The sequence below is a fragment of the Danio rerio genome, chromosome 1 (assembly GCF_052040795.2).
Source record: "Danio rerio strain M-AB ecotype USA chromosome 1, GRCz13ab, whole genome shotgun sequence".
Taxonomy (NCBI): Eukaryota; Metazoa; Chordata; class Actinopteri; order Cypriniformes; family Danionidae; genus Danio; species Danio rerio.
In genome coordinates this window covers 47,224,197-47,251,032 of record NC_141021.1, presented here as the reverse complement: position 1 = coordinate 47,251,032, position 26,836 = coordinate 47,224,197, and the positions used below count along the sequence as shown (strand labels likewise).

Here is a 26,836-nt window from a genome sequence, read left to right as displayed (position 1 = left end):
TCTCTGAAGTATTCATCATATGACCGACCGAGTGAATCCCCTATGAAATCTCAATTAGATTACTAACTAACCACTGTCACATGCAACTGATCAGTGCACAAACCCTTTTTAATCAAAATAAAGAAAAACACACGCTGTCCAATTAGACAAGAAGCTTCTATTCATAAATACTGGCATATAAACAAGATTTAATCTAAGAAATGCAATAAATAAGGTCACACTAATCATTTGATCTTCATTTTCACAAGAGATGTAAATGTCTTTTTTACTGTTCAGGTTGTATTGTATATCAAACTTCTTATTTCAGGCTAACATGGGATGCCTCTTTCGAAGTGAGGAGATGTGTCTGGTCCAGATCTTTCTACAGGCTGGTTCAGCTTACAACTGCGTCAGTGAGCTTGGGGAGCTGGGTTTAGTCGAATTCAGAGATGTGAGTTTAATGCAAATACTGCTGTTTTAGTGTTTGAGGTCAGTAAGAATTACATTTTTTAAAATAAATAGTTTGACTTGGCACAACATTTTATTGTTGGTAAAAGGGATAGAGCTGTGGCCGGAAGTTATCAACAAATATTTTGTTTATTATATAGTAAATTGTATTTTATTCAAATCTACCCCAACAGTAATTATACAGTGTTATTCGTAATATTTACTAAATAATCTATTAAATTGTATTTTATTAAAGTCTACCCCTAAACCAAGACTAAACCCAACCCCCACAATAATATACAAATATCAATTATTGTTGTATATATACTGATGTGAGCATCAGCAGCTGTATCCCATTTACACAAAAATACATTGATGTGCAGTGAGTAATTATACATACAGTGTTTTATTATTTATTAAATAACCCATTAAATTGTATTTTCTTAATGTCTACTCCTAACCCAAGACTAAACCCAAGCTCTACAGTAATGTAAAAATATGAATAATTTCACAAACTTATATATAATATATATATATGCGAGTATCAGCAGCTGTATCCCATCTAGATAGATAAAAATAGTGATGTACAGTGAGTAATTATACAGTGTTATTCATATTATTTATTAAATAACCATTTAAATTGTATTTAATAACGTCTACCCCTAAACTAATACTAAGCCTAAGCCCTACAATAATGTAGAATATTAGTTATTGTTATACAGTGTCACAAACATTATTGATACACTTGAAGTCAGAATTATTAGCCCCCCTAAATTATTAACCCTCCTGTTTGTTTTTTTTCCCAATTTCTGTTTAATGGAGAGAAGATTTTTCAGCACATTCTAAACATAATAGTTTTAAAAACTTATTTTTAATAACTGATTTATTTTATCTTTGCCCTGGTGACAGTAAATAATATTTAACTAGATATTTTAAGACACTTCTATACAGCTTAAAGCGACATTTAAAGGCTTAAATAGGTTAATTAGGTTAACTAGGCAGGCTAGGGTAATAAGATAAGTTATTGTATAACGATGGTTTGTTCTGTAGACTACTTAAAAAAACAAAATAGCTTAAAGGGGTTAATGATTTGGTCCTTAAAATGGTGTTTGAAAAATTAAAAACTGCTTTTATTCTAGATGAAATAAAACAAATAAGACTTTCTCCTGAAGAAAAAAAATATTATCAGACATACTGTGAAGATTTCTTTGCTCTGTTAAACATCATTTGGGAAATATTTAAAAAAAGAACAAAAAATTTAAAGGGGGGCTAATAATTCTGACTTTAACTGTATATTGATGTGAGTATCTGCAGCTGTATCCCATGTAGACAAAAAGTAATTTTTACTTAACCTAATTATTTACAACCTAAATATTAAATATAACAGCATTAAAATATAAAGGTTCAGTTGTATTAACATTCACTATATTACAGCTGCACATTTTTTTTTCTGAACAAATTAGTGCAACCCTGTAGCATAAAAGAACCGTTAAAAAAACAAAAAAAATCTTGCCAACCTCAAACATTTGAACATTAGTTTGCTTGACAGATTCAAATAGCACTTTTTCAGATACATTTTTTTACTCATATCGTTTTAATGTTCACAATTGAACTTGCTTTATTAATGTCTAATATATTCGCCTCTCCTAAACCCATTTTATTTTCAGTTGAATCCAAATGTGAACGCATTTCAGAGGAAGTTTGTGTCAGAAGTCAGAAGATGCGAAGAGCTGGAGAAAACCTTCAGTAAGTCTTAAAAACCAGCCACCCAGCTAAAACTAGCTCTATTTTAGTCACTTTTTTCTTCATAAGCACTCAGCATAATCAGTGTAGTCTGACTGTGCATATCTTCAACATGTTGTCTCCTTATCAGAATATCTGGAGCAAGAGATCAGTCGTTCTCTCTATCCTCCTCTGAAAGGACCTCTACCCACCGCCTGCCCAATCCCATCAGCCCCACAGCCCAGAGAGCTGCTCTGCATCGAGGAGGAGAGCGAACGACTGGCCAGAGAGCTCAGAGAGGTGTGATGCTTACAAATCATCTCTGGTGTCCTGAAGAGGAGACTCTGATGTAGTCAGAGCTGGGTAGTAATGGATTATTTGACATCCAGAATACAAAAATCAAGAGCAAACGTAAAGAATTTTTAAAAACACTTGTAATCAGACTACAGTTACTTTTTATGGATTACATATTATTTACACAATGACAGTAAGTTATTTATAAAATTGATTCTTCTAATTATTTTTAGATTTATATTATTTTCATAATATAGCAGCTGCTTTCATAGTCATCATTTTTTGTTATTCACTTTTTTGTTGCTATTGTTTTTTTCTTTGTCAAATGCAATCCTAGTGTTTTTTTCTTATGAAATACTTGATGTAGCAGTGATTTTGCTGTATTCTCTTTTGTTTTTTAATGTTTTATTATGATATTGCTGTTTTCTACATGTACTTATATTTTAAAGTCATAAGATGTGATTTTTAATCAGTGTTACTATCAGCAAACATCAACAAAAAGGTAAATTAGTGTTAGTGTTTTAGAATATTAGTATCTTTTTTCTTTGTGTCTGTCAGAATTGTACAATATTATACTTCTGTCACATCAAATTGGCGAGAGGCTATAAACGGAGGTCTGAGCCAGCTCCAAGTGGCTGGGACTTGATCTCCAAATGGGCTGTACAAACCTGGAGTTATATATTTATTTAATATCTTGTTAATGATACGGAGTCCAATATTGTGCTTTATGAATGTCTACACCTACCCCAACCCTAAACCCAACCTCACAGTAATCTGTTGTGTTTTATTAATGTCTACTCCACCTACACCTTCTTAACCCAGCCTACTTCAAACCTTTAACAAAAATAGCATGTTTTTACCTACGTAACATTGCACGGATTAGACCTTTTCTATCACGGCCTGATGCAGAAAGGCTTATCTATGCCTTTATCACATCACGTCTTGATTTCTGTAACTCATTCTTCGGTGGCCTAACAACAAGCTCTCTTAGACGTTTACAGTATATTCAAAATTCCTTTGCACGGGTTTCTTCACGCCACCATATCACCCCTGTACTTCTGCAACTTCACTGGCTTCCTATTGAGTCGCGTATTGATTTTAAGATCTTGATTTTAACATATAAAGCAGTGCATGGGCTAGCACCGACTACATTTGTGACCTGGTGACTCTCGCCACTCCCACCTGCAGTCTTCGTTCTGCATCTGGAATTACCCTGTATCAGCCATAATGTAATCTTAAGACCATCTACGTGGTAGAGCTTTTTCATACAGTGCGCCTAAGCTATGGATGGTCTACCCATCAGCATCTGGAATGCCACTTCTCTGGACTGTTTTAAGAAACTTCAAGACATTTTTTTACTATTGCTTTTAACTTAGAGTGATTATTTTTGTCAATTTAATCATTCAATTTTATTGTTCATATTTTATTATCTTATTGTGGTGTTTTTACAGTTTTTTTTATTGTTCTGCTTTGTTACTGCATGCCTTGTAGCGCTTTGGGTTTGAGAAAAGCGCATTATAAATAAAATGTATTATTACTATTACTTGTGGCATAAGTCCCTCCCACTTTGAGGTCACCCAACCTTCTTACAGTATGATCCCTCCCACTTGGAGGTCTCCGGGCAGGAAAACTGTTAAACAGAGCATCTACTGCGTGAGAATGAGAGATAATGAAACTACTTTCACATTCACTCTTGGATTGGGAAACCTTTACGCACAGACATCAATTAGTCTATAAATAAATAATTTTGTTTGTTAAGCGCAAATATTCGTTTCCAAACTATTTCTAAATTCAGTTCTAATTTCCAGCAAACGAATAAATGAACAATAATAACAAAATGACCTCAAAAACCTGAGTTATATCCTAAAACACATGCTGTGCCCCATATGGTCTAAAACCTGCAGGTGGGCAAATCTAAGCTTGTTTTTAATAAAACAAATATAAATATGCATATAATAAATAATACTGCTAATAATAATAACATTATACAAAAGCAAATTGTTATGAATGAACTGAAAAAGCCTCCCGAGATGAAGAAGACATAAAAGCAGTGATTTTTCATATTTATGTAGGCTAGAAAATAATATGTTTTGTAATATTTTAATCCTTTATATTTATATCCTATATCTATTCTTATAATATACTATATATATATATCCTTAATATTTAAATTTTTTCATATATAAAGATATTTGCCTATTGCTCTCTTGTGCGTATTAAGCAGTGCGTAAGCGAGGCGCAACTCTGCGCCGGAGTTTAGACCGGGTTTGTTTTGGTCTAATGAAAAATCTATTATAGTTTCTCAAAATAGCAACGCGCCAGCGGTCCGCCTCAGAACGCCTCCCTTTTTAGACCAGAACGCCTATGGGCGCACAAATGAGCGCTAATGCATTTGCTATTTTATCAGCGTAGCGCAATGCCTCAAAACGACTCTTGCGCCAAGCTGAAACTACCAAAAGACTATTGCGCTGCGCCATGCGCCACACTGCGCCGGGTGATAGGGGCCTAAATATTGGAGAGGTTTTTTTTTTTTTACCTGGCCCCTACTCTGACGACTGGACGTAGTCATGACAAAAATAGAGAGAACATGCCTGATGATCGAACGTCATTTAGATTTGTATAACTCTGAATCTGCGTCTCATTTTGGGTCGCTACTGTCCACAAATGGCCACATTTTCGGCAGCACCCACGTAGATTGAAGCAGCCTTCATGACTGAAATGAAATACTCTGCATTTACCTCCAAGGCCACCTGGGGTGCTGAAATATAACTGGGCTAAACTGGTAGTGGGCTGGTTATAGAAACCAAAACAAATACAGATATTCCGTCACAGAACGCACATTTTCAAAGCAGAATATCTGACTTCAGCATTGTTTTTAGATAAACAAGCACGTTCACTTGTTCACTTAGCACGTTTCTTTAATATCTGCAAACATATTATAATCTTTCTATGCTTTTGAAGAGTCAAAAATGTACATACAGCACCTTTAAGTGTTAAGTGATGTTCTTGACCATGTGTTAATGTACTGTAGGTGTCCAGGAACAGGGACAGTCTTCGTAACCAGCTGACCCAGCTCAGCCAGTACAGAGGGGTCCTGAAGCAGAGCATTTTACTACCAACCTCACAGGTAAAAAGAAAAAACACAGTTTTTAGCAAGCTTACCTCCAAGAGATGTCTTTCTGATGCCCACCAAACCATCTCATAATGTCTTTCAAGGTTCCACCTCTGACTCTTGAGACATCAGCATTACTGGACAGCAGGCAAGATATGCGTTTGAGGTGAGGATGATATCTATTTAAAGTAGAAATGCCCAAAGTAGGGCCCACGGGGTAAAGTTGGCCCACCATCCCATCTACGAAGAGAGTGAGAAGGATGGAGAGAGTTGGGTAGAATGCCATTAACAGAGATCGTCACATCGAATCATATGAAACATATCGTGATAATTTTTTTTAACAATATCGTCCAGCCCTATGGAGCACCACTCACACATAAAGGAAAAGTTCACCCAGAAATGTTTATTTCCTCATTATTTACTCACATTTAAGTGATTTAAAACTTGTTTGAATTTTTGTCTTTTTATAAACACAAAACAAGATATTCTGAATAATTTTAGAAGAACGCAGCCACCGACATCCATAGTAGAAACAAAAAATACTACGAATGGCTAAACATTGATGTTTTTTTCGATGGTTTAAAGTATATCTTGCTTTGTGTTTAACAGAAGAAGCTCAAACTGGTTTGGAACAAGTGGAGAATGAGTAAATAATAAGATTTAGTAGAGTAAATTACACCTGATGACATTGTTTTACTCTGAAATGACAAACACAAAAATAATGATACACGCGACAGCAGTTTTAGCTAGAAGGTGTAAATTTTATTTTCACATTTCAAATGTCGTGTGAACTACTTTCCTGTAAAGTTTTGTTGCTGGTGTGGTCCATCCGTGGAAGGTGCCAGCGTTTGAGAGGCTGCTGTGGCGGGCCTGTCGTGGATACATCATTGTAGACTTCTGGGAGATGGAGGAAAGGCTGGAGGAGCCAGACACTGTAAGAGACATTACGGTCAATGCTATAAGACATTTTAATAGACATATCAACTTGCATGGTTAGTGATGTTTGAGTTTCATCCTGCTCACAGGGAGAGACGATTCAGTGGACTGTCTTTGTGATCTCTTTTTGGGGGGAGCAGATTGGACAAAAAGTGAAGAAGATCTGCGATTGGTAACTCATTTCAGTTATAGCTTACTGTTTTTCACTTTATGGTATCAGATTTTAGAAATCTCACCCTGTTTGATTCATTTTGAAATGAATAATACAATGCAGGTTCAGCATCTCTATTTTCGCAGTTTCCGCACACATACCTTTGTGTATCCGGAAGGATTGGAGGAGAGGGAAGGAATACTCCAGGGGCTGGAAAGCAGAATAGTGGACATCAGAACAGTACGCAGAATAATTCCTTCATCTTTTTATTTTAAAGAATTACATTCTCTCTGAAATAAGAGCATGCAGGCAATCTAGTTTAGATGATTTGGACAATTAAAATGTTAGAAAGTAGGGCTGGGTGATTTGGGTCAATGCTACCAAGCCGACCAATCACAGAGCTTGCGTTATGCGTCGTTGCAACGTGTAGTTACATTTTTTGAGAGGTCAGCATCGGCAAAGAACTGCGCCAGCCTATACGCTGTGCTCGATGCAGAAGTGTAAACAGAGCGGGGTCACGGGACTCCACATGCGGTAGGGAAAGTAATTGGAAAAAATTGACCTGGACAAATTAAATCGATTATAAGTTCTGAATGTTGATTTCGATTACTTTTCGATGAATGGCCCAGCGCTATTAGAAAGTTCACTGCTTAGCAGTTAAATACCTATATAGATTAGATTAATTTATTCATTTTCTTTTCGGCTTTATTAATCCGGGGTTACCACAGCGGAATGAACCCCCTATATTTTTAGATACATCACAAATTTTCTTGCTTTTGCATATGATATTTTGGTAACACTTTACAATACAGGACACAGGTAATGTTAGGTAATGTATTTACTAACATGAAAAAACAATAAACAATACATTTATTAGAGTATTTATCCATCTTTGAACATACAGTTGTTCACTGTTAGTTCATGTTTACTCAGAGAGCATTAACTAATGCATTAATAAATTATGAGCTATAATTAATAAATGCAGTACAAACTTACAAATACATATAAATACATGAACTATTTACATAAACTACTTTTCTCATATTTTAAAGTTAAGATTTAACAGTTTAGATCTTTTAACGTGCAAAAAGACGCTGAAAATGCAAAAATCAAAACATAAAACATACAGTTGAAGTCAGAATTATTAGCCCCCCTTTGGATTTTATTTTCTTTTTTAAATATTTCCTAAATGATGTTCAACAGAGCAATGAAATTTTCACTGTATGTCTGATAATATTTTTTCTTCTGGAGAATGTCTTATTTGCTTTATTTCGGCTAGAATAAAAGCAGTTTTAAATTTTTCAAAAAACATTTTAAGGACAAAATTATTAGCCCTTTTAAGCTATTTATTTTTTTAAAAAGTCAGCAGAACAAACCATCTTTATATAATAACCTGCCTAATTACCCTAACCTGCCTAGTTAACCTAATTAACCTAATTAAGCCTTCAAATGCCACTTTAAGCTGTATAGAAGTGTCTTAAAAATATCTAGTAAAATATTATTTACTGTCATCATGGTAAAGATAAAATAAATCATAAAAAGATAAAATTAAAACAATGATGTTTAGAAATGTGTTAAAATAGTCTTCTCTCCATTACACAGAAATTGGGGAAAAAATAAACTGGAGGGCTAATAATTCTGACTTTAACTTTAAATACTTAAACAAAATGCATTGTCAAACAGCCATTTTTTCTGCGAGCAGTTTTTAAAAATAAATATATTGATCATTTTATTAAGCCAAAATGACAGCAAATGCTATTTTTTATAAATCCTGTAAAAAAGGAACAACATTTCTTAATTTCTTCGATTAAAATAGACAATAAAAGGTCAAACTTTTGTTTTTTTTATGTAACTTTGTGTCTATATGACAGTTTATTCTGCATGAACTGCATGAAAACAAACACGCATAACGTGCACTTTCTGACAGCCGTATTTCTCTGCACATCTTTTAAAAATATATATTGATCATTTTATTAGGCGCAGACACATTAAATGAACCAAAAACGACTGCAAATCCTGTAAAAAAGGAAAACCATTTCTTAATTTATATAATTAAAATGTACCAAAAAAGGTCAAATGTTTTTGTTTTTTTAATGTAACTTTGTCTATTTGACAGTTTATTCTACAATAAAATGCTGAAAATGCAAAAAAAAAAAAAAAATCATAAACACTCACACATTGTGCAGTCTGACAGCCATATTTCTCTGTGTGCATCTACATAATGATCATTTTATTAGGCACGGACACATAAATGAACCAAAAATGACAGTAAATACTTTTTTTAATAAATCCTGTAAAAGTAGGACAATTTCTTAAGCAAGCTCTTCAAATAAAATGAACAGTAAAGGACAAACTTTACCTATTCTGCAGGTGCTGTCTCAGACGGAGCAGTATATGCAGCAGCTGCTGTCCCGCTGTGTGTGTCAGATGCCACAGTGGAAGATACGTGTGCAGAAGTGTAAAGCTGTGCAGATGGTCCTTAATCTGTGCAGCCCTTCAGTCACAGACAAGTGTCTGATTGCTGAGGCCTGGTGTCCCGTGGCCAAACTGCTTCTGCTCCAGAGCGCTCTGATGGAGGGAACGGTAAGAAATGGCTTTTTATTCACACAGAAGTCAAATGAGTTTTTTTTTTAGAAATGCTTTTCTTTTGAAATCCCAGACCTTTCATGTAGCGTGTAATATAGCTGCTTGTAAACATAAAAGATCTGTTTTAAAGATCTTCCAGGTCCAAACTCGGTCCTGGAGGGCCAGTGTCCTGCATATTTTAGTTTCAATCCCAATTAAACACATCTCAACCAGCTAATCAAGCTCTTCGTAGGTATACTAGAAACCTCAAGGCATGTGCGTTGAAGCTAAACTCTGCAGGATAACGGCTTTCCAGGACCGAGTTTGGACACCCCTGATCTAAGTGAATGATAGATAGAGTTGTTAGACAATTAAATTCTTGCTTCTTATTGGTAACAAATCTGTAAAATGCCCGCCTGTGGTCTTCATTGGCTGCCTATGAGCACTGTAGTTGTAATTGAGGCCTGGAAAAGTTTGGTTCTTTTGTCAAAATGTTGTTTTTTTCTGCTTTATGAAAGCAAATCTACTTTAAATTCATATCCAGGTTGATTCTGTCATTACTGTTTACATCCCTATGTTTAAATGGTATTAACAGTCTCATTTATTTATAATGTGCTGTATATGGTGGACTAATCACAACAGACTGGGCCAATCAGTTATCAGGGTGTGGGAAAATATTCATATAGCATAATATAGCCATTTCTTTTCATGAAAATACTTTATCAATACAAGGGTGACCATCTCAATATATGGCCAATATTTTGGTTGAATAACAAAACATGTTTCTTTACAGTCCTGTAGATGATGGCCTCAGAAAGGTGCATTTAACATTTATTACAGGATTTCATTCATGTGCTGGTCAGTTTGTTTGCTTGAGAGTCCCATTTTGCACTGCAGTAATAAAACTTTGCCTAAGATTTCCTTTGTGGACATAATTGAAAGTTGGAAAAAGGTTACAAGTTCATAATAAAATAGCAATAATATTGTAATGTGACATGTATCGTTCGTGGTAATATCATGTTGTGGGTTTGTATCGTATTCCCAGCCCTAATCAGAGAAGATTATCCTCTAGGTAAGTTTAGAGTTTAGGGTCACTGAACAAAATTGAAAATTCTGAGAGAAGGTAAATGTTTTTTTTATTATTTTAGATAAATGCAAACCTACAGAAAACCACCAAAACTAATTTAGAAACCTTTAGAGTAGCATAATACAGCAATATAGTTATGCAGCATACATTTTTAGATGCCCAAATAATAATTAAAACTCTTATATACTAATATAAAGCCTTAGTTTAGTATTCGTATTTACTAATGTAAAACTAAATAAATGAATCATAATAGTGGCAACAGTGGCTCGGTTGTTAGCACTGTCACCTCACAGCAGGAAGGTTGCAGGATCGAATCCCGGGTGGCCCAGTTGGCATTTCTGTGTGGAGTTTGCAAAACAAAACTAGAGTAATTTTGTGGAGTAAACAAAATTGGTCTCAGTGTGTGTTAATGTAAGAGTTTAAGGGTGTTTCCCAATAATGGGTTGCGGCTGGAAGGGCATCCACTGCGTAAAACATGTGCCGGAATAGTTGGTGCTTCATTCCGCTGTGACGACCTCTGATAAATAAGTGACGAAGCCTAAGGAAAAATAATAAATGAATCTCATAACATCATATCCTTCTGTATTTTAGAGAAAGAGCGGTAGCAGTGTCGATTCTTTCTACAACCGTTTACCAGCACCCACATCTCCTCCAACACTCTTTGAAACCAACGCTTTCACTTCCAGCTTCCAAAACATTGTGGATGCTTACGGTGTAGCCAGTTACAGAGAAGTTAATCCGGGTAACATTCACACATTTGATGGATTATAGGTCTTTTTTTTATTGTTCTGTTTAATTCTGTTTTGATAGAGAAACAGAAGCACCTCACAGTAAATGTCTTGTGTGTGTGTTTTCTTCTCAGCTGTGTACACCATTATCACTTTCCCCTTTCTGTTTGCGGTCATGTTTGGAGATGTTGGTCATGGTTTACTCATGACATTGGCTGCCCTGTGGATGATACTAGAGGAAAGAGACCCCAAGATGAGGACTAGCACTAATGAGGTTTGTTTTAGATTATGCATATCTCAATCGTTGTAACTGATTTAAACGGATAGTTCACCCAAATATGAAAATACTTTATTTATTCTCCACCTTTTGAAGACGTGTTTGAATTGTATTGAACACAAAAGAAGCTATATTGAAGGATGTTGGAAATGGGTTACCGTTGAGTTGTTCAGAGTAGTTGTTTTTCCAACTATGGATGTCAGTTGTTAATGGTTTCAAACATTTAAAAACATTCTATCGGGTTCAACAGAAAGAATAGAAACTCATGAACGTTTTGAATAATCTGAGGATGATTAGATGGGGAGCACAATTTAGCTTTTGGGTTAGTGCCTGTACAGTTCAAAACAAAAATGACCCATTTGCCATCATTAATAGGAACGTGTTTAAAAAAAAAAGCAAATTAGAGCTTCAGAATTGAATACGAGTGTGTCTAACTCGCATTGTACAGCAATTATCCAAATATATAGCAAATATCTATCTGCTTTTCTCTTTTTGGTCTGTACTTTAGGTTTGTAAATTTTTGGCTACACTTTAGTTTAAGCAATTCTTGCGTCGAATAAACCATTATATTCAAGTTTTGCTTTAATAAATTCCTAATTTTTGAATAGTTAATAAGGTAGTAGTAAGGTATAAGGTAGGATTAAGAGCACTATTACTTGGCAGCAAATGCCAGAGCTCTCCTATTCTGGCAGAGGGGCGTTCTGGAGCATGTGACATCTGAGACTTCTCCATTATGGGTTTATGCCGAGGCCATTTCTGTGCCGGAGTCCTCTCTCCCAACATTGCTTTTTACGGAGTCTAAACTAATTAAAAAATAAGGAAGTTGTAATTTTGTGGTTAGGAATTTAAGGATTTTAAATCATAAATAAATTTTACAAATTAGCTACGGTTTCAGTCAGTACGCCGAGTTCACCCAATCCTGTATTTAAACATTTCCTGATTGACAGTTCTTTTACAGCATGGAAAACAAAAGGGCTGTTTCGCATAGGAGATCTTTACATAGACAACCAATTTGCATCCTTTGCACAGCTGAAGGATGAGTTTTCTCTCCCGCAGTCTCATTTCTTACGCTTTCTGCAGATTAGAAACTATGTAAAGGAAAATACCTCACAATTTATAAATGAACCAGAAAGTCATATTATTCAGAATCTTCCATCCTCGGACCCTAATACTAGACATCTGATATCAAGCTTTAAGACATTAAGCAGATTTAAGCACATTAAGACAGCTTGAGCCATGGATTTAAATGAAGAAGTGGCTGATGAGATCTGGGAGGAAGCCCTGTCGAGAATAAAAAAAAAGCTTCAATAAATTCGAGACAAAGTAATTCAATTTAAAGTTTGAGATTGAGTAAAACCTTTCCCTCTGTATCTCCTAAATGCGACAGATGTGGTTGGGCAGAAGGGATTTTGGCACATTTATTTAGGTTTTGTCCGGTTCTTTATGAGTCAATTTTGAATTGTATTCCAGTGCTCATGGAACCAATATCCAAAGTGACTACAATTTGGCTATTTTTGGATATTTTAATATAATGGATACCTTACCATCAACCCAACAGCAAGCCCTGATGGTTGGCATGATTACAGCTAAAAAGGTGATCTTACTCAATTGGAAATCTCCAAAGGCTCCCTGTTTTAGGAGATGGTTGAATGAGCTGCTTTATGTCATTCACGACTACATCTTGAAACTTATTAGAAAAAAGCTGAAACTACATGGGGACCTATTTTAAGACTCCTGAAAATCTAGCATTTTACCTTTGTAAATTTTCATCTCTAACCCAAACATTCATGACACTGACCTTGTAAAAACGTAAATACTGTCATCCGTTTTATATATATATATATATATATATATATATATATATATATATATATATATATATATATATATATATATATAAATTTATATAAATATATATATATAAATATATATAAATAAATATATATATAAATATAATATAATATAATATATAAATATAATATAATATAATATATATATATATAAAAATGTTTATGCTACATATGTCATGGCTAACGTCAATTATTTAGTTTTGTTTTCTTCTTTTTATTGGTATTGTACAGTTTTTGTAAAATATCTTATACAAAATGTTAAATAAAACAAAATATTACAAGGTAGGATTAAGGATGTAGAAAAAGATCATGAAGAATATGTACTTTATAACTACTAGTAAACCCCGAAAATCTTAATAATAGGCAGGTAATACATCACAAACTAAAGAGGTAATATTTCTTTTCTGTGTGTATCTTAGATCTGGCGTATGCTGTTTGGCGGGAGGTATCTGATCCTCATGATGGGGTTGTTCTCCATCTACACTGGGGCTATTTATAATGAGTGCTTCAGTAAAGGACTGAGTCCTGTTTCCTCTGGCTGGCACCTCAAACCCATGATTCAGCATTACAACTGGAGGTACTGCACACTCTTACTTTTAACCAAAAGATTCAACTAGCATCCCAATTTTGCAGTTTCAAATAACTTGTGCACCTGCAGAGTGCAAAGTAGCTTTCTGCCAATGTAAAAGGTCTACAAAGTAGGATAAAGTCGATAAAAGGTGTTCAGTCATGACAACTCTGAGAGAATTAATGTGATAAAGAATATGTACAGTATATGGCACTGTTGATGTGTTTGGATTGGTGTTACAGATCATAGGACATTAATTTGGACAACTATGCAGATGTATTAAATGGTTCGCACAAAAAAAAAAAAAAAACACAAAGAGATACTTACACTTTCACTTCATGCATAGTTTGTGAATGAACCGACATGCGTGAACTAGTTGCAGACGCAGAAGTACATTACTTTGATCATTTTAATATAACATATTAAATGAAATCCAAAAAATTCTAAACATTGAGAGTTAGTTTTAATCTCGCGGCCCACCTGGTTGAGAATCCCTGGTGTAGAGTGTAGTGGCCAAGGCACTACATGATGCTGGTGGGGGGAAAAGGTTTTCTGGCTCGCCACTTCAAAACACCCCAAAGTGGCTTAGTAATATTTAGATCTGGTGAATGTGCAGGCCATGGGAGATATTTCAGCTTCCCTTGTACATCCATGATTACAACAATAAATTTGTACATCAAACCACAAGAAGCACAACATAAATTTGCAGATATAGCCATTGCTTCTGTACAAGCATCTTAAAAGCCCCATTAAAACCTTCTGCTCAGTTAATGAATGATATGGAATAAGCACAGCACAGGATGTCCTTTAATATACAGTGTTAATGACCCCGACTGACCGTCAGGAAGTTCAGGATTTCCTTAGCTTTGTGAGGCCAAACTGATTAAAAACTTTGCCTTTTTCTAGGAATCAGCCTAATAAGTTAAAACTAATAAGTTTTTATTAGTCTAATTGTCATTGGTGTTCAGCAGATTTTCCATTTACACATTTTGTAACTGGATTAAGTTAAGGATGAAGATTTATTAAAAAAAAACTTCTCCAACACTTCAACTTGCCCTTGTTTTACTCTCTTGTTTTGTTTTTGTTCCTCTGGCTTGGTTTAGTGATGAAACTTTGAGGAGCAACCAGTACCTCACGTTGGATCCTAATATAACTGGAGTATTCCAGGGACCATATCCATTCGGCATTGACCCGGTAAGCATGTTTCTGATCAGATCCTCCCTGTCTTGCTCTCTGTGAGGGTTAGATTTTGATTTCACTGTTTCCTGGTTCTTAGATCTGGAGTCTTGCCAATAACCACCTCACCTTCCTCAATTCCTACAAGATGAAGATGTCTGTGATCATCGGGGTCATCCACATGACGTTCGGGGTCTGCTTATCCTTCTTTAACTACATGTAAGCCATCATATGTCTGGTTTTCTCTGGTTTTAATGATCTGCAGTGTGTTTATTTAGTATACCTATCCATGAACTCTTTTTTTTTTTTCAGGTACTTTGGGAACGTGAGCAGTGTGTTCCTGGTGTTGATTCCTGAGTTAGTGTTCATGTTGTGTCTTTTCGGGTACCTGGTCTTCATGGTGGTGTTTAAATGGATTGCGTTTGGACCTCAGGATTCAGACCGTGCTCCCAGCATACTGATCCACTTCATTGACATGTTCCTGTTCTCCGAGAATCCAAGCAACCCACCACTTTATCCTAGACAGGTAAGAGAACCAGTCACATACTGATTATTTTCAACATAGTTTAGTCATACTTTTACTGCCACGACTAATATACATCTCACTTTCTTTAGATGACAGTGCAGAGGATATTAGTGTGTTTGGCTCTGCTAGCGGTTCCAGTACTGTTACTGGGAAAACCACTTCAGCTCTACTTCAAGCATAGGAACAGCAGGAGAACGGTAAACATGAGGGAAACCTCTGACTCATAGATGGGTAGATCGTGATAGTAAACAAGCAATGAAAACAGTTTGTTATGATTATCAGGGTTCATACACATTTTTACTACTAAAATACCATGATTTTTCCATGACTATCAAGTATATTTTCATGACCTAATGTTTCATGCAATGTCTACATATGCATGGTAAAAGAAAAACAATTCATGTTCAAATTTATTACAGTATATCGTAAAACACACAACAATTTAAATCATATTTATATCTATGTAAAATTGATTTAGATAATGCTTTAACAGCACTAATAATGTGAGAGTATGTGATTGGCCAAGGACAGAAAAGAAGTAAATAACCTATATTCAATGAATACAGATATCCATTTTCCATGACTTTTCCAAAACTTTGTGGGGTTTTCAGATTTTCCAAAACTTTTCCAGGTTTGGAAAATGTCATATCAAAATTCCATGACTTTTCCAGGTTTTCCATGACGGGATAAACCCTGGATTATGGACGCAGTAGCACAGTAGGGTCATGTTCTAGCTATAGTCACGTGAAAAAAAGCTAATACGCCCTGTGAAATTCCATTTCTTTGGCTTAGTCCCTCATTTATCAGGGGTTGCCACAGCGGAATGAACCATTAACTATTCCAGCATATGTTTTGTGCAGCGGATACCCTTCCAGCCAGTTCTGGGAAACACCCATACATATACACACTACGGCCAAATTAGTACATTCAGTTCACCTATAGTTAGGGCCAGACGGAATCTGCAACCGTTTTTTGCTATTTCTGCGGAGAATTCTGGTAAAAATCTGCGGATTTCTGCAGAATTAATTTGGGAGTATCCAGCGGAGTATAATAACTTACACCTTAATATATTAATTAAAAAGTAATAAATTACTGAATAAAAACTGAATGAATTCAGATTTACACATTTACTCAAGTTAATAAACAGAATTAATAATGGGCTAGAAATCTGCGGAATTCTGCGGGATATCTGCGGAAAATGTGCGGAATTCTGTGCGCGCAGATTCCGTGTGGGCCTACCTATAATGCATGTCTTTGGACTGTGGGGGAAAACGGAGCACCCAGAGCAAACCCATGCAAACTCCGCACAGAAATGTCAACTAATTAAAATTTAAATATGAAAAATAAAACATTAGATGAACAATGTATATTGTTAAAGCTGCCATGAAATCAAAATGTACTCTACTTGTTTGAATATGTACAGAAAAAAGGACAGTCTTAACTTTCGTTCCATGGTGACTTTAAAATAAGTCAGGCAGTGCTGTCAATGTAATGCTTTAACTGAATAGCTACAGAGGTTTTGGAGCTTTCATTTGTGTTAACAATGTCTGTCCAACAGCTAAAGATTAGCCAAAATTGGTTAATGCAATAAGACAATAGCTATGTTTCAATCCACCTGTTTTAATGTGCATTTTGGATATATGTTGATGGAAAAGCCAAGATGCACATAAAAGACATATCCACATTATTGAGTAGTAAGAACTGTTTATTTGATGAAAAAGATGCACCTAAACTACAACTGTAACACTTATTGAACAAATTGCAGTATGCGCATTTAAAAAAGGTCATGTGATTTTGTTATAAGAGGAGACGTGTGTCCATGCTTTTATTACATCACGGTTAGACTATTGCATTGCACTTTACAGTGGCATGTCAAAATCCCTAATTTCTTGCCGTCAGTTTGTCCAAAAGGCTGCTGCTAGATTCATTTGTAATAGCAGAAATTATGACCACATTACCCCTCTTCTAAGAGGCCTTCATTGGCTGCCTGTCCAATTCAGAATTGATTTTGAAGTGCTTTTACTGGTATATAAATCCCTCCATAATCTAGCTCCATCCTATCTCTCAGAGCTGCTTCATTTTTACACTCTCGTGAGATCTCTTAGGTCAATTGATCAGATTCTGCGTTTAGTTCCTCAGTCCAGACTGAAGTGTAGAGAGGACAGAGCTTTCTCTGTGGCGGGTCCTCAATTGTGGAACACTTTGCCTCTTGAGATTAGAAAGGCTCCATCATTATCTATTTTCAAATCACTTCTTAAAACGTACCTTTTGAGCTTGGCTTTTTAATCTTATTTTAATAGTCCTTTCTACTGCTACATTTTTACAGACGTTTCTCTTGCCTTATTTCTCTGTTTTTATATTTTGTCTTTTTATTTTTACTTTGTTTTATGTACAGCACTTTGGTCAGTCTTGTGACTGCTTTTAAATGTGCTCTATAAATAAATGAACTTGATGTGATGATGAAAATGTGTGTGAATGGACAAACCAGCAGGCTGAGCACATTGTAATACATCTGAAATGTTGTTTTGGTCACTCTAAAACACCTTAACCATTTCAGTATTAGTGTTATTATATTATTAATGACCTCTAGAACTGTCAAGAGCTTCTGTGTGTCTTATGCCTTCAAACTCCACCACGGGCTTATTGCGAGTCACCATTGACTTCTGAGGTGAAAGTCACTTATTAAATAAGGAAAAGACTCTTGCAGTTTCTTCTACCGCAGAAAAGTCCATTTTAATTTTTGATATTTGGCACCAGTCAATCAGGAAATTACAGTATTTTATTCTCTTCGACTCGTTGGATGGAAACGCTTATTTATTTGCATGTCATTTATGCGACATTGCAGTTTTGCACATAAATTTAATTCACATCTATGGATGGAAACAGCTATTGATATCAAAGACACCAGCAAAAAAAAAAACAGCTGTAAAAGTAAACTAAAAGTTTGTAATAGTCCAGTCACACTGAAATACTGTGGCAAGAGCTGTGCGAAACACTCCAAAACTCCCCCAGAATGATCTAGGAGAATGACAAGCTCGTGACTACTTCAAGTAGTTACTGCTAAAAGTAGATCTACAGGCATCTGGATCATTAGGTGTCCTAACTTTTTCACACAACTGTATGTTTTCGATGTTGTCTCCTAAGGTGTTGTGATCACGTTAGTCTCAGATTTAATCTCTAAAACATCATGACATGCCGCAAGAAGCAAGTATTCTCCCATAATAGGCCACACATAAAGGTCTGGGTAAATTGGGTAGTAATCAAACAAACGTGTTGTTTTAATCATCATGTTGGTTGCAGGAGAAACAGGCGGGAACAAATATCATATTGTTTTGATAAAGGCAATCAGTCAGAATTTCTGTGAAATGGCAAGGCTTGCACTTACCGAAGAGTCATGTGGTTCTTTTAGCTGAATTGCAGAGTTTAACAGTTGTCATATTGCAGTTATCAACCATACGGTGTCTGATGAAAGTGGTGTCTGTTTACAGCTACATGAGGAGCAGCGTTCTCTAGTCACAGACACCAGCTCAATAAATGCACAACTAGTTGACCTAGAGGGAGGAGGAGGAATAGAGGAACAGGTAAGAAACATCAAATCAGTAGATCAATAATTGTAGACTCATTCTTACTGGATGACCTAAAGGGCAATCACGGGAGTTTTCCGGGGAAAATAACAAAACGGGAGTGTTGGCAGGTATGCTACACTAAGAACTTTCCCAATGATTATTTGATGTATGTATTGGGGAGGTAATTCAAGCCTTTCTGCAACGATGAGACATATAATGTTGTGCACGCACACAGTCCGGTGTTGTTTATAATATTATATACGTTAATAAGATTATACACACAGACTTGTTCTATGTTCTGTCAATCAATTCACTGGGCGGGAAAACCACACTTCTATGTCACGTTGCGGTGGGCCTCAAAATGGGAGGGATTTGAATCCTACGTCAGGAAATGAAAAAAAAAAAAAAAAAAAAAAGAGACTTATTGTCTTTATATCAACCCAATGTGACTGTGGACACTATAACTACACACAGTTCTGTCCTAACAGCTTACAAAAGTTGATTTTAATCATAGGTGCCCTTTAAATCAGTTGATCAATAACCAAAGACTCTTACTGATGTGAAAACTTAAGTCAGTGAATCATTAACTGGAGACTCTTTGATTGGATCATTTGAATCAGGGACACATTACTAGTGGAGAACTCTAAGGTGCTGGGCTGTTGATATTGTTATAATTTTAATATTTAACAATATTGTGATATTCAAGATTTGTGGACTCAAACAGGATAACAGTGGCCACAAGTGTCTCCACCATCTTTAAAAGTCCCTGTAGCCATCTTGACAGAAATCCCACTTCTGCTTTTATTTGATCGAGTGAAATAAGGACAAATGGCGGATTTAGTTCATCTGAATTTATACTATTTGCATTCAGTCTTATAGTAAATTCAATTCAAATGCAATACCTTCTCGAGTGGTAGGTTATTTTGGACACATCCACTGATCAGTCCAGTTCATGAATGGATTCTTCAGTGCGAGTGATGCTGATTGCTCTTTCCAGGAGTTTGAGTGGACGGAGGTGTTCATGCAGCAGGCCATCCATACTATAGAGTACTGTCTGGGCTGCATCTCTAACACTGCCTCATACCTCCGCCTTTGGGCCCTCAGCCTCGCTCATGCACGTATGCGCACAATTACAAGCATCCACAACTGCCACACATTCACTTACAGTCCAACTGTCAGATGCGTAATATGTTGTGTATTTGTGTGTGTTAGAGCTGGCGGAAGTCCTCTGGGTGATGGTAATGAGGATTTCCTTGTCATGGCAAGGCTATGTTGGCTCTGTGATTCTGTCAGTGGTTTTCTCCCTCTTCGCCACGCTCACCGTCTCCATCCTGCTGGTTATGGAGGGACTGTCGGCCTTCCTGCATGCACTGCGGCTGCACTGGTGAGAAAAACACACTAAGAAACATGCCAATTCAATATATTTATCTGAAAAACACTGCTGAAGTTCGTCTGTCTTCCTGGAAAATGTACATTTCATGTCAGAATTTCTGTCCTTGTTTTGGTCTCGATAACCAGCCCACTGCCAATAAGCAATTATATTTCAGCACCCCAGGTTGCCATTGCAGAATACACTGCGTTTTTCCCATTTCAGGCATGAAGGCTACCACAATATATGCGGGCACTGACAAAAATGTGACTTTTAGAGGATAGTAGCATTTTCCAAAATGAAAATGGTGTTTTTTTTAATCAGTAAATGATATAAGTATTAGCCGAGCAGCTTACAGTGCAAGGCTTGATGGTCAGGCTGGCTAGCTCCTTTTGGTGGCTTTAATCTGGGAACCTGGATTTGTGTAGTGGTCAGAGGAGGGTCCAGGTAAAATAAAAAAAAATCTTCAATAATTTGAATTTGGACTGTTATACCTAGTTCAACCACTAGGTCAATCCAACATACTGCACCTTAAAAAAATAGATGTCCACCTTTAAACATTTTTCTAGGTCAGTTGACTGAAGAGGTCCAGTGCAGCCCCAAAATACAAACTGTCATGTAAAACTGTATAAATAACCATTTTGTTAGCCACTAGATTTGACTTACTCTTTCTCTCCTTCGGGTTATTTCTATCATTTTTTGTTGAATCCAAATGATGATATACATGTTTTACTTCAGGGCTATTCAATTAGTTTGTTATGGGGGCCGGTTCATGAAAAGCATCCCAAACGAAGGGCCGGGGAGATGGGACTTGCTAGATGAGTGATAACACAACTGCATATAAGAGCCCATATGCTGTATTTTTGCTCCTTAAGACACCCACTTTGGCTTTTTCTACATTAAAATGTTAATATGTTGTATTTTGAAACTACATAATATTACTGCATTGTAAAATAGGCTTTTTTATTTTTTACATACATTCAAATGTATTTCAGAGAACAAAAGCAGTGCATTGCTTAAGTAGGCTTCTTCTACAATCAGACATTCATTTGTTGTTTTGAACTACATAATTAGGAATGCAACATGGTTTCCGCTACATTCATTCTTCCTAGGCGGGGCGGCACGCCAAAATTCATCCCGCCACGGCTACATTACAGCTTCTCATTCAAAACATTATTTTTTTTAATAGCGGGTGATAATCGCACCAAAACGTATAAAAAGGTAAGTGAATTATAACAGTGCAAACTTTTCTGTAACCATAGTAGTGCTGTGCGTAATTTGTTATGTGCTGACTGTCTGACTGACAGATGCATGATGCGTGAGGCCAGCAAACACGACGTATAGCCGTTTCACTTTACTTCTGGAAGCATTATCGCTCTGTAGGTCTATTGGAGACATTCATAAAATGTTCCTAGCAAATCTAATAAATGCTGGAGACATAAATGCACTAAATCGCACTTCAGCAGCGTTTATTTGAGAGCACACAAGAAGATCTGCACGCTCTTGAAGCGGCTTATATCTGATGTGGCGTGCAAGAAGTTTTGTGCACAAGCAGAGGAAATTAGCGTGCAAGCAAAGAGATGCGCATGCTGTAATCTATTAGATAAATGCGATGTCGACTTCTAATACTGCGCTCACGACATTTGTCATTGAAAAAAACGCCACTGGTAGTTGGTAGATCTGCGTGTAAAAAAAAAGGCTTGCCGCCACAGCTGGAAAAAATCCTTAAGGAAACACTGATGCAACAATTATAGATGTTGGTTGTACGACTATATATAGTGTGAAGAATAATCATGGTTTCACGGTTATCACGTCTAATGTGAATTCAAGCTTTATATTAAGTAGCTATTTACATTAACTGTTGTTGCCATCTGCGTTCACAAGTGTAGGAATTATAGTGGACATTTTAATTGCATTTAATGTTTGCGATCTATTATTACTTAATCACACAAATGTGCACCTGTATGACATTAGGCTTTGATGTTAATATGACGTTAGCTTGCTTTATTTTAGTGTGTAGCACTTGGGTCATTACCTCACCAATTAAATTACCCTTTCCTTAGTGATTTATGGCAATCCCACCCGACCTGTCATCCATTTAGTGGTTGTAAAGGATAATAGACATCTAGTCAGTCGTTTTCTCTTCATTCTTATATACATAACAGCTGATTAGCTTGTCCGGTTTTATTCTGCATGCATAACAGCCTAGGTTTATATTATCCTGATTATCACATGGCTATTTGCCACATAACTAAACAGTTGGACACAAAACAGATCTAATCTATAATGATGTAGTATCTTTTTTGTTAAATGTAAAGCTGACAGGAACACAAATGACTAAACGCAGCTGATTTATAAACCTACGTATTATTCAGTCACAAGATGGCGCCAAACGGTCACAAACAGCAGCATGACAGGAGATGAGCAGAGAAAAACGGTCAAAATTCGGTAACATGGTTATTACTTACGTTTGAACGTCCATTGACGAATCAGTATCAAGTATTCCAGAGAGACGTGTAATAATCACTGTTAAGCACCTGCTATAAACACATTTACTCCTCTCCAGACAGACACAAAGTTAGTAGTAATTACAATGTAAATTAAACGATATTCAGCAAAGGAAAAAAATGGAGGCAAACTTGCCATACCCCTGCTGAAAAATCCTACTTAAACCAGCCTAGGCTGGTTGGCTGGTTGACTAGGCTGGTTTTAGAGGGGTTTTGGCCATTTCGGGGCTGGTTTCCAGCCATTTCCAGCCTGGTCTTAGCTGGTCAGGCTGGAAAATGACCAGCTAAAACCAGCTTGACCAGCCTGGTTTAAGCTGGACATAGCTGGTTTTGGCTGGGCTCCCAGCCTGGCTAAGCTGGTTTTAGCTGGTCATCTCCCAGCCTGACCATCTAAGACCAGGCTGGAAATGGCCAAAACCCCTCTAAAACCAGCCTGGTCGACCAGCTAAAATCAGCCAACCAGCCTAGGCTGGTTTACGCTGGTTTTTTCAGCAGGGACGTGTCAAGGACGAACTTTCAATATGATAAAATCCTAATAATGTAAAGATGTAATACTCTTCAGGGCTTCCACTAATTTAAAGTATAAGTCAGTTCAGTTGTGTTTTATTTTTGTCTCTTTGTGTGTGTGTGTCATATCAGGACACAAATCTGTATAATGACAAAGGTATGACAGGTATTACAAAAAGAAGGTGAAATATGAGGACATTGGTGACGTCCTCATTTCTCAAAGCTTTTAAATCACACAGGATAAGTTTAATCAGAGAGTAAAGTTGCACAAAATCTCCTGTGATGGTTTGGTTTAGGGATAGGGTGGGGTGAGGGCAATACAATATATAGTTTGGACAGTATAAAATGAATGGAAACTTATGTAATGTCCTCACTTTTCATAAAAACAGGCATGTGTGTGTGTGTGTGTGTCAAACTGACATTTCCATTCCTCTTTCGGCGCAGGGTGGAGTTTCAGAATAAATTCTACCGCGGATCTGGATACAAGTTCAACCCTTTCTCCTTTGAATCAATCCAGCGTTTGGAGTGAATGTAAATACTACATGTAAAGATGCTTTTATACTTCATTTTGAAGCTGAATGTGTTTTCCTCAAGTATTAAAAAGCAATCAAAAGGATAGTTCATCCTAAATTAAAAACTAAAAAGTATTCCAAACCGGTGAAGTTTGTTGTAATATAACAAAATAAGCTATTTTGATGCTGTCCAAAGACATGCGCTGTAGGCGAATTGAATAAGCTAAATTGGCCGCAGTGTATGTGTGTGAATCAGTGTGTATGGATGTTTCCGAGTGTTGGGTTGCAACTTGTAAGGCATCTGCAACATACGTTTCAAAATGAATGAATGGTGATGTTTTGAGAAATGTTCATTTAACACAGTCAATACACGACACCACAAGAGGATTTTTTTATTTTAAGTTGAACTGTCCCTTTTATTATTTATTTGGTCTCAGGGTTTGTTTTATAAGCTTCCTGAGGACTTAATGCTGAGCATATGATGTATGGTTTACAAAGATAATACTAATAAAGCTTTTTTGTAACTAAGAAATTTGTGAATTATTGTATTCCTTTCAAAATAAAGACAAATGGACTCTTGGGGGCCGATCACTCCTAACGTGCTTTTACGTTTCAAAAACATGAGGCGCACCACACTGCCTTTTTTGTTGGCAAAAAAATAAAAATAATAAGCGTGGTGCACTTTTTATCTTGCTGGGCAGGCAACGACTGAGCGCCCGATCACACCAAACATGCTTTTCTATCCAAAAAACTTGAGGCACACTGCAATGCCTTTTTTTTTTTTTTACAAGAAAAAAGTGCGGTGTGATTTTTATCTCGCTAGGCAACGACTGAATCTGGGGTCCGTTCTTCGTACCTCGCTTAAATGATCTAAGATGATTTGGCAGATCCTGGATCTTTTAATCTTGATAACTGATCTCTCGCTAATTTGGTTCTTCAAACAAGTTCGCGAATCAGATTAGAATGTCTGGATAAACTGATCTGAGATCGCTGCGTCTGTTGTGAAGGACAGATCTATCGATCCTCGAAATCATGATCAGCAGTGCAACGATTGGCTGACGGCACAGCAGCGTAATGACATCATCTGATTAATATTCAATTATCCATGTGAGCAAAATTACATCAAATTAGCAGTAAACGGCTTGTTAAATATGACACGCAGTAACTTCACATTTGTTGTGAGCTGCAGGCTTTACACTTTCATTTGTCAAGACAAGAGTATTCATCATGTATTTCAATGCAAATCAATGTATTTAGTTCTACATTTAGAAAATATTTTCTTTATTATAGTACAGTTTTTTAATCGGTGTAAAGAATAACTGGTTGTTTCCAAAAGCATTTGGATATTGGTAAAGGCGTCTGCAACTTTTGTGAAGCATCAAATCACTGGCATATTAAAGGTCAAAACATGTTTATGACTGCTGAAATGTATTATTGCTTTTAAAAAGTCACATATTGTGCATTTCTATTATACACAATTTGTACTAAAGCGATCTAAAAAGTTCATATCAATAAGTTTTCTTTTTGCACCACCAGGTGGCAGTCTTTGTATTTTCATTTTGAGGGTGCAGATTGCATACGTTTTATTAATATGTAAAACTTTATTTTATTAATGACTATAACTTTATATATATAGTTAAAAACCACTATTTTCCCAAGTGTATATAACTTTTACTGTAAGAAAATATCAGAACTCGGTACATACTTTCTGTATTATTTTTGCTTGAACTGAGCCGATCTAATCCTGTTTATATGATTTGAACCTGCTCCCGATCAGGTTTGACCTAGCAGATCTGTTGCTATGACAACAACTCTCGGATCAGCTTTGAAGAACGAAACGATCCTGGATCGTGTCAAATCGTCAATATCCAAATCCAGCTAATTGAGTAATCCACGTACGAAGAACGGACCCCAGCTTTGTATTGTGCGCAAGTGTTGCTGTTGATAATTGTGATATTTAATAATATTGTGATATTTAAGACTTGAAGTCACACAGCTCCAGATAACTCAAAACAGCAACCACTAGTCTCGGTCTTCAAAAGTCTTCATAGTCATCTTGACAACACAAACACTGCTGTCACCTCAACGGAAACCCCGCCTCTGCTTTCGTTTAATTGGAGAATGAAAATGAGCGGTAAAAGTGTTATGTCACTTGCGTCTGAGTTGACTTTTTCAACTGCGAGCGCACGGTGCGCAACAGCAAAAACGTGAGGCACAACAGGCACACTAGCAGCATGCAAAATGTTCACGACCATTAGTAAATTATTCAAAAGATACAGTACGTCTCTCAAAGCAAAAAGTGCTTTCAGTGTGACCGCCCCCTTAAGGAGAGACTTGTGGTTGCGGCTTTGAGTTATCCGGTACTGTAAGAATCATATTAAAATCAACAGCAACAATCAGTGCACATTAAGTAGCGCACTATGCATATTACGTTTTTGGAACGGAAATGTGTGTTCAGTGTGATCGGCCCCTTACTCAACCAGTCCCTAAACATTAAAACCAAAAATCAGAGAAGTCAGTTTTTTTTTTTTTTGTTTGGTATTGTGATGCAGTTCCTAAAAAAAAAAAAACTGATTATTAAATGCCACAACAGTGGGCGTGGCTTGCTTTTTTCTACCGAGAGCTGATTGGATTTAGTAAAGTAGTAAAATTTAGTAAAATTTTATTCAGAAAGATCAGGAAAATAGTTTGGGGAGAGTTATTACAACCTAACAGACTCCTCCTGGGGTCCGTTCTTTGTACGTGGATTACTCAGTTAGCTGGATTTGGATATTGACGATTTGACACAATCCAGGATCGTTTCGTTCTTCAAAGCTGATCCGAGAGTTGTTGTCATAGCAACAGTTCTGCTAGGTCAAACCTGATCGGGAGCAGGTTCAATTCATATAAACAGGATTAGATCGGCTTAGTTCAAGCAAAGATAATACAGAAAGTATGTTCCCAATTCTGATATTTTC

At 36.4% G+C, this 26,836-nt stretch overlaps 2 protein-coding genes and 3 long non-coding RNA genes across 8 annotated transcripts in view; 2 read left to right on the top strand and 3 right to left on the bottom strand.

The window, feature by feature from the left end:
* wu:fc21g02 overlaps positions 1-15,411 on the bottom strand; it is a 42,334-nt gene extending 26,923 nt beyond the window's left edge. The window contains exons 1-5 of one of the 2 annotated variants that reach the window (XM_087235216.1): positions 15,281-15,411; positions 9,001-9,209; positions 6,803-6,851; positions 5,605-6,486; positions 5,418-5,536 (exon numbers count right to left, since the gene is read on the bottom strand). Coding sequence is in view for 1 of the 2 variants with exons in the window: in XM_087235215.1 (XP_087091341.1) it covers positions 5,605-5,640 (36 nt within the window). In the remaining variant the exon portion in view is untranslated. The remainder of the gene's footprint in view (positions 1-5,417; positions 5,537-5,604; positions 6,487-6,802; positions 6,852-9,000; positions 9,210-15,280) is intronic. The other variant, XM_087235215.1, reaches the window with a different exon arrangement.
* tcirg1a (T cell immune regulator 1, ATPase H+ transporting V0 subunit a3a) overlaps positions 1-24,411 on the top strand; it is a 25,891-nt gene extending 1,480 nt beyond the window's left edge. The window contains exons 2-21 of one of the 3 annotated variants that reach the window (XR_015476889.1): positions 308-430; positions 2,094-2,172; positions 2,300-2,448; positions 5,474-5,569; positions 5,659-5,720; positions 6,362-6,488; positions 6,580-6,662; positions 6,788-6,881; positions 9,012-9,224; positions 10,885-11,035; positions 11,156-11,295; positions 13,568-13,725; positions 14,820-14,910; positions 14,993-15,111; positions 15,205-15,418; positions 15,508-15,615; positions 18,907-18,999; positions 19,982-20,102; positions 20,197-23,034; positions 23,121-24,411. Coding sequence is in view for 1 of the 3 variants with exons in the window: in XM_087237567.1 (XP_087093693.1) it covers positions 314-430; positions 2,094-2,172; positions 2,300-2,448; positions 5,474-5,569; positions 5,659-5,720; positions 6,362-6,488; positions 6,580-6,662; positions 6,788-6,881; positions 9,012-9,224; positions 10,885-11,035; positions 11,156-11,295; positions 13,568-13,725; positions 14,820-14,910; positions 14,993-15,111; positions 15,205-15,418; positions 15,508-15,615; positions 18,907-18,999; positions 19,982-20,102; positions 20,197-20,368; positions 23,812-23,896 (2,472 nt within the window). In the remaining 2 variants the exon portion in view is untranslated. Of the gene's footprint in view, positions 1-307; positions 431-2,093; positions 2,173-2,299; positions 2,449-5,473; positions 5,570-5,658; positions 5,721-6,361; positions 6,489-6,579; positions 6,663-6,787; positions 6,882-9,011; positions 9,225-10,884; positions 11,036-11,155; positions 11,296-13,567; positions 13,726-14,819; positions 14,911-14,992; positions 15,112-15,204; positions 15,419-15,507; positions 15,616-18,906; positions 19,000-19,981; positions 20,103-20,196; positions 23,039-23,120 lie in introns of all 3 variants that reach the window. The other 2 variants (XR_015476890.1, XM_087237567.1) reach the window with 2 other exon arrangements.
* On the bottom strand, positions 3,185-5,569 carry LOC147846994 (uncharacterized). Its single transcript, XR_015476894.1, has 2 exons — positions 4,948-5,569; positions 3,185-4,221 (listed from the first exon to the last, which is right to left on the bottom strand). It is a non-coding gene; the product is annotated as an uncharacterized LOC147846994 (long non-coding RNA).
* On the bottom strand, positions 24,267-26,037 carry LOC147846993 (uncharacterized). The gene is made up of 2 exons (XR_015476892.1): positions 25,790-26,037; positions 24,267-24,715 (listed from the first exon to the last, which is right to left on the bottom strand). It is a non-coding gene; the product is annotated as an uncharacterized LOC147846993 (long non-coding RNA).
* Positions 25,795-26,836, top strand: LOC147846992 (uncharacterized). Its single transcript, XR_015476893.1, has 3 exons — positions 25,795-26,035; positions 26,173-26,345; positions 26,390-26,836. It is a non-coding gene; the product is annotated as an uncharacterized LOC147846992 (long non-coding RNA).